This window comes from Etheostoma cragini, chromosome 11, assembly GCF_013103735.1.
Source record: "Etheostoma cragini isolate CJK2018 chromosome 11, CSU_Ecrag_1.0, whole genome shotgun sequence".
Classification (NCBI taxonomy): domain Eukaryota; kingdom Metazoa; phylum Chordata; class Actinopteri; order Perciformes; family Percidae; genus Etheostoma; species Etheostoma cragini.
In genome coordinates this window covers 18415467-18426250 of record NC_048417.1, presented here as the reverse complement: position 1 = coordinate 18426250, position 10784 = coordinate 18415467, and the positions used below count along the sequence as shown (strand labels likewise).

The window sequence follows — 10784 nt, the reverse complement described above, 5'->3', positions numbered from 1 at the left end:
ATGTAGATTTTCATATTGAAAAAATATCATAAACCTACACAAGAATCATTGTGAAAACAAAACTTTCTAGATGTGTTGTTACTTTGACCAGGTCAACAAAGTAAATTAGTACATTCATGATTTTGTCCATGTAGACATGAGTTGCTTCATGTAAATTTATTAAAAACGTTGCTTTGTTTATCTTTTCATATAGCTAGACGTCTAAACTCTTGGTCTGGCCGTTATGTTCAAATAACTGCCATGCTGATTCCAGACAGACAGCTTTGTCAAGGCAGTTTGGGCTTAAGATACATTTTCCCTTTTTTTTAGCCTAACTGTGTATGTGAATGTGCCGTTGAATGACAATAAAGTCTGTCTAGGTCTAAGTCTCCACAGTGGCCATCGTTCATGACGAATCATGTCCCGCTATGAACGTGAACAAGTGTTGTTTTATCGGTCAGCAAAGGCGTAGTCGCAGTGGTAGCCGTTGATACGGGTAATGTACTCGTATGACAGAGTGCACGGAACGAAGCTTTGTGACTAGCATCTAATGGCTAAAAAGCACTTTCTTACTGCTGCTGCTGTACAGTGAGTATCTTCCTTGAACATACGCTGCAGCCCGGTGATTAATTTTAGGCACCAAGTGCTAAACGGCCTCCTGTCTCCAGCTTTTTCCTCTTGTCCCTTATTCATGGCCAGCGCCATTCGTTTTTAACTCCTTTCTCGACTAAAGCTGTATCTACATTTGTTTACATGCATTACCATGGAGACCACACACCGCACTTTTCGGAAAGGACCCGCCTTACTTTGCTTCTGATTGGCTAGAACTTGTTTCATTGGTAGATGGAAGTGCGATGATTAAACCTAGCACATCAAAAATAAATCCCATGTGGACTTTTTAATTTATTTATAATAAAATAAAATAGTCATAGCCCAGAAATCGGGCACTAGGCCCGAGTAGTTTAAACTCTGCGTTAGTTAGATATGCATTCCTCTCATATGATTGGTAGGGGAAATCAATTGACTCGAAAATATTAATCCGCATGCAAGTTCCCAAATTTATTTATTTATTTTTCCTCAGGGCCGCACGCCGGAGACTCGGCACGGTACCGGAATACTTCCCTAGCGTGCGTTTGTATATGATTGCATGCTCATTGCAAAAAAACTTTCCATCCCATGTAGCCCTTCTTTGGCAGGTCTGAAACAGAAAATAAGGGCTTTACTCCCCTAGTAACCAATCACAGTCCAGTTGTGGATTGTGAGACTGTCAAAATAAATTGCTACGAAGACCTTGACGTGAGCTACGGATGGAGAAACAATAATGAGAAAAAGAAGGAGAGAGTGGCTGGTTGGCCAGAGTTAAGGGTCTTTGTCTAATGTTTTCATCGAGGTTTAGTCCAGTTAGTTGTCCTTTCGTCGCAGGCTACTGCAGGCCCAGCAACTGGATGCTGGTTTCCCATAGGCTTAGCTGCAGCTCGGGGTTAAAGGTCGGTGGTGTTGTCATCTCCCTGCGCCCATTGGCCCAGTAGCCTCCCCCACACTCCCCCTCCAAGGCCGGGGACAGAGCCACGTACAGCACAGTGGCAGCACCCTCTGCAGGAGTCTGAAGAAAATGCACAAACACCCACACACAAACACACAAACACACACACACACACACACACACACACACAGACACACAAACATATATAAAAATAAACATGTCTAAAAATCAAAATAAATAACTGCATACCAAAGATACATGAACATCAAAAGGAAATGGAGTGACTGCAGGATGACAGGTTCAACAAGAAGTTATAACAGCAAAATAAAACGTGCTGTCTGAGTGATTGTGTGTATGTGTGTGTGTGTGTGTGTGTTTGTGTGTGTTTTTTGTGTGTGTGTGTGTGTGTGTGTTGTTTTTATTTGAGTGAATGCCAGAGGAGGGTTGAAGTCACTGTATGTTATCGTCAGTGAAAAGAAGGCTCAATGTGTGTGTGTGTGTGTGTGTGTGTGTGCGTGCATGCTTAAGTGTGAGTGTGTGTTAGTGTTGATGCACTTTAACAATGATCTCACTGTCAGCTGTGAGACCAGGAGCAGGTCCACAACATTTCCAAAGATTCATTTTTATTGTTCCAATGAATTTGTTCCTGCTGAATAATAATTGTAAGGTGTTTGCGAAGATGCTTGCAAATCTTCTTAAGAGAGTGGTTTCATTGTTAATTCATGTAGATCAAGTGAGTTTCAATGCTGGCCGACTCCCCTCTAGTAGCATGAGGAGACGTTTTCATATAATGTCAAGAGCGGCATCAATTCAGCATCCAGCGGTGGCAATGTCAATGGATGCTAAGCTATTTCATACCAAAGCAGTGGTAGACAACAATCCAGGATAAGTCGGAAAAAACATTTGGGTCTTCTTTAAATTATATATTATTTTTAGCCTATTGTGGTACAAAGCCACAGTGTCTAAATGTAATTGAAAAACCCTTTAATTCTCCATTCATGCAACATTGCTAAAGGGCTTCATGGACGTCTTTCTTTCATGCTGTCTTGTCCAATTCGACATGCTTCCAAAAGATGCTCCTGGTTTCATCAACTTTTTAAGAGAATTAAAATTCTGGGTCTTGCATCTACTTTATTTTCTGAATTCTGAGTGTTTAATATGAATAAATAAGATTTTGTTCTGCATGCACCTGCATGTTATTGCTCTAGAAAAGGGGTCGTAATGGGAGAGAATCACAGTTTGTATGTGGGTGTGTGTGTGTGTGTGTCAATGAGTTTGTGTGATTAATGTGTTTGCGTATGTGGTGCAGAACAATCCCAAAGGTTGTGCTCGAAGGCAAATGCCTGTGACAACTGCAGTTTTGGGGTCCAAACACGCACATAAGTCTTCTTTCATTAAATCCCAGGGACATTAATGGTAGCCCACAGTCAGTGCTTTAAGCTTAACAAGAAATGTTTTAAAATATAACACACAGTGAACGTTAATTTTTAGTAGAGCTTCCATTTTCAGTGATGTGGATAGGCTATGTGTATGTGTGTGCGATGCATGAGTGTCTGTGTTACAGCTTGTAAAATAAAATGTGTCAGTGTAGTTCACCTTGAACAAAGTTTAACAGTTCCTTTTCAGGAGAGCAGACCAGTATTGTGTTTTTTAAACGTCTAACATAGTAGCTAGCATGACTGTTAGTAGGAAAATGATTATAGTCATCACAATTTTGCTACAGTGATCCAAGTTTTCAAGTTGACATACTTTGGGAGGAAGCAGTTTGAGTCAGCTGTAAATTTATAAAATAGAAGTAGTCTCTTACAAGTATGATGTATTGTATCACTGCAGAAGATTTACAGTGCAGATATTCTGTTTCCTTTCAACAGAACAAAACGTTTGGTTTGCAAAATGAAATCCTTGGTGTCCTTAAATTATTCCTGCAACTATAAAGTAATTTTTTGAAAATCCAGGGTTTGAGAAAATCACTCGTTGGTATAGTAGAAAAATACATACTTGCTTTATTAGCAAGTGCTACATGCTTTATTATTTATATCATACCTGCTTTGCTGTCTTGCAGAATGACCAAAAATCAAATGTGTGTTTAGTGTTTTACCCTGAAAAGCAGGCGGGCGATGGCTCTCTGTGCCAGACAGAGGGGTGTCCAGAGGTGGCGATAGAGAGCAGTATCCACCATGCCCGGATCCACAGCACATGAACTCAGTGGGAAACCTCCATGCTGCAAATCCTGGTCGAGGTGGGAACTGAATATCAGCTGGGCCAGCTTACTGTGACAATAAGCAGCATGGGCTGAATAACACTGGCTGAATAGAGAGAAAGCATATAAAAGGCAGGTAAACAGCTATTTTTCACAGTTTTGTTTCGTTTATTATAATAAACTGTTGCCACAATAGGTAATATAGTCCTACTGAACAATGCCATATTCTCCTCGGGTTCATGTAAAATTTGACAAACAAGGACGCTCAGAATCATTGATAGCATTTGAAACAAGGCAACATCATTTGACTGCAAAGTCAAATTTAGCAATTTACAAAGATCTACAGTACAACTCTGGATTTACAGTCAAACTTGCAATCTGCAATAAGGTAACATCAGTTGCAGTTACAGGTGTATACACATGCTTCTCTGCAGCATCTACAGGAAGGTAAATCTGTAGTTTTCACACCCGCCAGGCAGTCAGCGTTAAACTGCAGATTGTTTTCTTACTATCTGCTGTTTGAAATACACATCTGTGAAATAAGATGAGATTATTTGAGTATTTAATACACACTCAATGACAATGATATTACATTTTATCTTCTTTTTTTGGCTAACAGGAGGTAGAAGTGCAAAATGTAAAACCTCAAACACAAACATAGAGTTGTTGTTTTCTGCAGCTTTTACTTCCCTCTGGTTGACGTTATTGACCACATCTGCAGCACTAAACTGTTTCTGTAGATACTTTGTCAGTTAGCTACAAGGCAGTTACATTAATGCCCTCACTACTGAACATCTCAACTTTTAGTTGTGTATTACTGTAAAGCACATCTTTTTTGTCATCTTCTAAGGACACTTGATAGCATCACTAAAGCTCAGCCAGCTATCATAGCGAAGAATGGCATTTAGAACTGAAAGAATTTTGTAATAAACAAGAACATTTTACATTATTTTATAATTTCTAATAACATGTTGTGAGAGGCTAAGCACACTGATATGGGCATTCACCTACTGCTAGGGTAATATAACAACACTATGAAGATATTCAGGGTAATAATGCTTCTGGACACCTTTGCTTCTAATTGGAATGATGCAGAGCCAAAAGGAGACACTAATTGTCCACTAATGCCAACAGGAAAATTAGGCACTTGTGTTAGTGATGCCAGCAATGACGAAGTGCAAGTGAGTGTGACAAGTTGGGATTTAAAACATTCAGCTGTTCAAGAATATAAAAAAAGTTGAATTCTTGTTGAATAAAAATATGGTGTTATTTTTGAAGTTGCGTTCATTAGGGTTTGTTTACATATTGTTTGATCATCTGCGTTCCTAGATCTCAATGACCTTGCTCCAATGTTATTAACACTGTACTAATAGGAATGATGGCCAAAACTACGATAAACAAGATCCCAGTTAAAATAAAATGGAGTTATTCTTTACATATTGATTCAATGTTTTTCAACATCACTTTTTTTTAATAAAAGGCCAGCTTTGTAATCAGCTTTGTATCATTTGAAATTGCAAGGGTGTGTGTGTGTGTGTGTTTGTGTGTGTGTGTGTGTGTGTGTGTGTATGTGTGAGTGTGTGTGTATGTAAGTGAGTGAGTGAGAGAGAGCCTACCAGCTATTCAAATCATTTAGTCTGATTTCGCCGATGCGGTGGGCAGAGGAGGAGACGTTGACCACACGCGAAAAGTTACCACATTTCCCAGAAACCTTCAGTGTGTCCAGGAACAGCCAGGTCAACAGGAAGTGGCCTAGGTAGTTCACACCAAAGTGCTGCTCAAATCCGTCCTCAGTACGACCCTCAGGAATCAGCATGACACCCGCTTGGCACACAAACATACACAAGCATTTAAAGCACAGCAAATCTTTGTTTCTTTTAAAATCTGAGTTTGTTATGCCTGTTCTTTACGATATAAACTTGGAACTTTAACTGGCATGCGACTTCTGTTTTAGTCTAATATTCATATAAATACGAAATGTATTAGTGGCTGGCTCATCAATTAGGGAGACTGATTACACCTATGGCCTGAACACTACATGTTGAGATTAAAAGCGCATGAAGACTAGTTAGCAACGGAGCAGAGAAATTGATAGCCAAAAGAAATGGACTTTGATGGAATTGGACTACGGAAAAGAGACAGAGTGTAAACATCGACAATTTCAGTCCAAGTCTTGGGTGGAAAAATGATACCTGTACCTGTGTAATGACAATAAAGTTGAATCTAATAAAGTTGAATCTATTTTCATATCATTAATAGTTCTAAATAGCATCCGTTTTAAAATCCGTTTAATAGAACAGATTTGGAGGATCAATGAAGGGCTTGCTGAAGTTATCTGACAGGGCTGTAGGTGCATATCAGATATAAAAGGTTTCCCTGATTGAGGACCCAGCCAGATGGGGCATATGCTAAACATAGTTGAAAAATGCTGAAATATACTCTTTTTAAAAGTGTGTAACATCATCTTAATTGCACCGCTGTGTAAAGGATTCCAACTTTTCTCACTGAGTACTATACTTTACATCTGCAGTATACAGTCCACACATGACAAGAACATTACATCAACACGACATCACTCACCATTATTGACCAGAATGTTTAGCGGCAGGCCCCTTTCCTTGAAGCTCTTGACAAATTGACGGACAGACTCCAAAGAGGCTAGGTCCAGTTTGCTGAACTCGACTGGAGTGGAGACACACACACACACACACACGCATAAAGAGACACACACACACTTCAGAGCCATTGTAAACGGATTATTTCTGCTCGCCCTTTTGGCTGTGAGACATCAAGAGTGTATTAAACATCTCTTACAGCAGGCTCCTGGATTCTTTAACTACAATACTGGCAGCGCTATGCTTCTGTTGCTCCAGCACATTACTTTAAACCTAATAATTCTTCCTCAGCACCATCAAAGCTTAACACACCATTATATCAGTTCTAATGTATGGTAAGACAGCAATGCCCAGCAGCTTGCATCCTCTGAGTGTGAAAGTGAATATGTGTGAATAACTGTGTGTATAATGTAGTGTATGCAGACAAATAGTTTTGACGATGCTTAACACTAAGTATACTGTCACAGCTTGACAGACATACACTTCTTGTGAGGCCGACTACTAAGCACAGTATGAAGAATGTCAATGTTTAAGCAGCACTATTAGCATAATACCTGCAGATGTATAGGACAACAATGAAATGAGACTTCCTCTTAAGTAGCCAATAAATGATATGGGATTAAAGTAAATGGTATGGTTAACCTGTTGGAGTGTGTCATATCGAGTTGAGATATTATATTTGAACTTGCTTAAAAACATGCTGGGTTGAGAGTTTTGCCAATTCAATTTAAAACTTCTGATTTGGCATGTAGTATTTAGCTATTATCTGGCCAGCTCTAAAGCGTTGCATTTTAACTTCTTTTTGAGTCCATTCCTGTCTCTTTCGATGTTCTCCTTTATTTCCCCAAAAGGCTCTCTGTTGGTGAAGTTACTCTTCCATTGGACTGCAGAGTCGCTTTTTTAAATCGGCATTGGTTTGCAACAAATCACAAAAAACAGGTCTTATTTATACGTTATGGAAAAGATAAAAGTAATATTATAGTAGTATAAATATAATCACATCAAGAGTATAAAACATATTTACTGAACAATGTTCTCTTGTGCTGTATTTCAGGTTTGGTGATGTGTGCAATATTGGCAACTACAACAGGTCGAGGTGTTTCATTTTATTTTTCCTTAGGCTGGCTGGAGAAAACCAAGAGTTATAAAACTCAACAGTGGAATTGTTTTCTCTGATATACTCCCATATGTCAAGGTGACAGGGGTAATTTTTTTATTAATAATGTCATATAATAGACCTCAATCCAACCCAAACCCTCAAAATGTACGGCAAATTACAGTGAACACCATTGAAATATGTAAATATATTTGCTTCCTGTTGGTCTCGAATTACTTTTTTGGTATTCGTTCAATCCTTTTTGGATAAACATCTACTGACAAAGTACTAAAACATGAGCACACTGCCATAATACAGAAAGAAGACCATGTCTTTCAAACATCAGGAAAAATTACAGTAAATATTGTTCCTCCCTATACCTCCAGTGAGCCTGTAGAGGGTCAACGTTATTGGACAAAGACAGGAAGAGAACTGGGGAAGGAGAGAAAAAAGCCACCATGACAGATGTGAGTGCAGCCCTTCCCGATGAAGTCCTGATAAAAGCCTTATCTCCAAGCCATGCCACTTACCTTCTACTGAGTGTGTGTGCAGGTGTGCGTGCGTTTGTGTGCAAAGAAGAAAAAAATAGAAAGAAAAAAGCAAGTATGCATTTCAATGGCCGTAAGCACAAGTATATCTCAGAATGTGTGTGTATTTGGCTTTGGTATATTGCAAGCAAATGTGCGCGTGTGTCCTTCCTGTCAGTCCTCTCCCGTCCTTTTGAGTGGACGCCATTGGGGACCGATCCCTTTCAGACAGGCCAGTCTTATCTAGAAAGCCCATTGGGGGTGAAGTGCCATCGATCTGTTTTGGACCTGTTTGCCGCCAGCCCTCAATTAAGACCCCAGGACCTTCTATAAAGCTCAGCATCCTCGACTCAAACACTGACTGTGATTGAGTGAGATATAGGCTTCTGATTGTCTTCTGCCTTCAGTCTCCGGGTGAGCTGTTCAAAATCTGCACGGCTTTCTACGTCACTAGTAAAGATCAGGTGGCTATCCGTAGCACACGCTTGCGCTGGCATGCTAGCTCGTTCTCAATGGCAAAACAGTGCTACAACACACACTAGTTCACCAAAATCTACAAAAGAACTACTTCCATGTCTCTGTTTTGCAAGTATTCCACAAGTGTGCCGTTGTTGAGAAGAAGTCTCCCAGCTAATCCTGCCTTGTACTGACCAAAGTTGGAGAAAGAGTTATCTAGCTGATGTGATCTTACCTAGCTACTGCACATGTGTGACTCCCAACAAAGTTAGTATAGAAGTGACATGTCTCACTCTGTAGCTAAAACAGAGACCTAAACACACAGGGTGAAAACAGGATCTGCTGTAATGTGCCAAACAACAAAAATATGGTGTTTTTTTAAAATGAAACCATGTAGATCTATTCTGGTACAACCTCGAAATACAATTATGAACCTGAAAATGACCATAATATGGGCGCTTTAATGCAGGTTTAAGGATTGTCATTTTCTAGACAGGATTTTTTATTTAATGCACTGCCACTTTACATTATTTCCAACGGTCTAAATCGATTTAATTTCATGATACTTTATTACTTTATTTACTGTACAAGTTTGCGTAAACAAAATCAATTGTTGACGCCAATCTTATTGTTAGAATAAGGTGAAATTTGTGGCACATTGGGGGCGAAGATAAATGCTTGAGTCCTGCAAAATTTATAGAGCAATGCTTTTAAAACGTCTTCGTCCTTTATGTCCTCAACAACCAGACAGAAACTGCCACATATAAGTAGATATAGTGGATAAGTACTATTTATTCAGAATTCAGATTTAATTAATAAAATACATCAAATCCCACTTCCAATCTTAGTTTTTAAATGATTCCATCTGTTCATTAAACAAGTTATTACAGACAAGAATTTTGACATGTTATCGTAAGAAAAGCACAGGTGTGTAAATATTAAATTGAATGATGGCTGAATTCCACTTAGCTGCTTCAGTTTGAGGGTCCTGGTATTTTTCATGCTGGTTTACTGTCCCATGATTAACTGAGACTCTTGAATAGAACAAACCCTTTGAGTATATGTTATTTCAAGGTGAAAGGTGAAGGTGACGTTTCTCTACTACACTACTTAACTGCTACAAAACAACAGATTTTTGCCACAGTGTGCTTTTTGGTATTTGGTAAGTCTTGAAGGGGCAAAGGTCAAAGAACATTTTCATGGAAGATTAGGGATTTCTAAATCTAATTAGGGATTTTCTAAATCCCCCCCTTCTCTGTCTCTGCATCTCAACCAGTTGCTCTTTGTAATTAAAAAAAAGCAGACATCAGTGTAATGCAATTGTGTGCATCATTTTAAACACTAAAAGTGATGGTAGAAATGGTTCCTACCACATCAGTGCACAATCAGAGCCACTGTAGTACCACAAGATCCACAAAAATCCCTCAACTGTTTATAGTGGGCTTCTAGAGTTTATTCAGCTTTCATGCAAAAAGATCCCCTAACTACAGAAGAGGAAAAGTACGAATACTCACAAATACTACAAATAAACTAAATATGTTTATAAATTATATTAAGACAATACGTTCATATAAAAAACAAGCACTACATTTTTGCAGTGTGTGCATTTATGTTCAAGCCTAAAAATTTAATGGAAAATCACTGAACAGTTTTCTAAGTCGAATCTGTTTGCACTAAATATTTGAACAGCAGTATAGCAGTTCAGACAGTGAAACATATTGTGCCACTTTGTTCACTAGTTAATCCTGTTTCATGTAGCATGGAGCAATTGTGATTTGAATTTGTGAATAGTTACAAATGTACTCTGTTTCTTTGTTTTTTTACCCAGGTAGGTTTTGGCATGCAACAGTACAATTCCATAAATAATCTCACTTTTACATGTTGAGTCTGCATCCTGAACACAAGGCAATTAATATGTAAATTGGCAAATGCCCACATCTCATACACAAAAATCATAGTACAAGAGTTCAATTTCTGGCATTCATTCTGCAGCATCTTTGGTGTTTCTGTGCGTAAATGAATACATTTAGAAAGAAAAAAAACAATTAATAAAAAGAAGTCATGAGAGAGGACTACCTGCTTCATTTACAAAGAAATTCCCTCTTTCCACCTGACTTTAACATGCATCTCATGTCCTGATTGTGACAACGGTAGATATGATAAAGCTATATTAAATCTATATTGGATATTTAAATGTATTGTTGGTAAACACATTAGATTTTCGGTTCTGCTTGCCAAAAGGTGAAAGGTCTATATAACTCACATGCTTTTTAAATTGACAGTAAACCCTTGATGTGCATTTCATTGGTGCCAAATGCTTTACTGTCAGATATCTTTGGAATGGGAAACACATGGGCGTTTCTCAATATGTGTTCTTCTATGGACTTGTGTTCTTGTGTTCTTGTGAAACGTCATGTTTGGTGGCCAA

The 10784-nt window shown here is 38.6% G+C and overlaps 1 protein-coding gene across 2 annotated transcripts in view; it reads right to left on the bottom strand.

Annotated features, from left to right (window-relative positions):
• Positions 1-430: 430 nt before the first annotated feature.
• Positions 431-10784, bottom strand: part of LOC117952401 (dehydrogenase/reductase SDR family member on chromosome X-like) — a 35006-nt gene continuing 24652 nt past the window's right edge. For both annotated transcript variants that reach the window (XM_034884686.1, XM_034884687.1), the window contains 4 exons: positions 6243-6344; positions 5279-5486; positions 3561-3768; positions 431-1582 (listed from right to left, as the gene is read on the bottom strand). In XM_034884686.1, coding sequence (XP_034740577.1) covers positions 1403-1582; positions 3561-3768; positions 5279-5486; positions 6243-6344 — 698 coding nt within the window. In that variant the 3' untranslated portion in view covers positions 431-1402. The remainder of the gene's footprint in view (positions 1583-3560; positions 3769-5278; positions 5487-6242; positions 6345-10784) is intronic.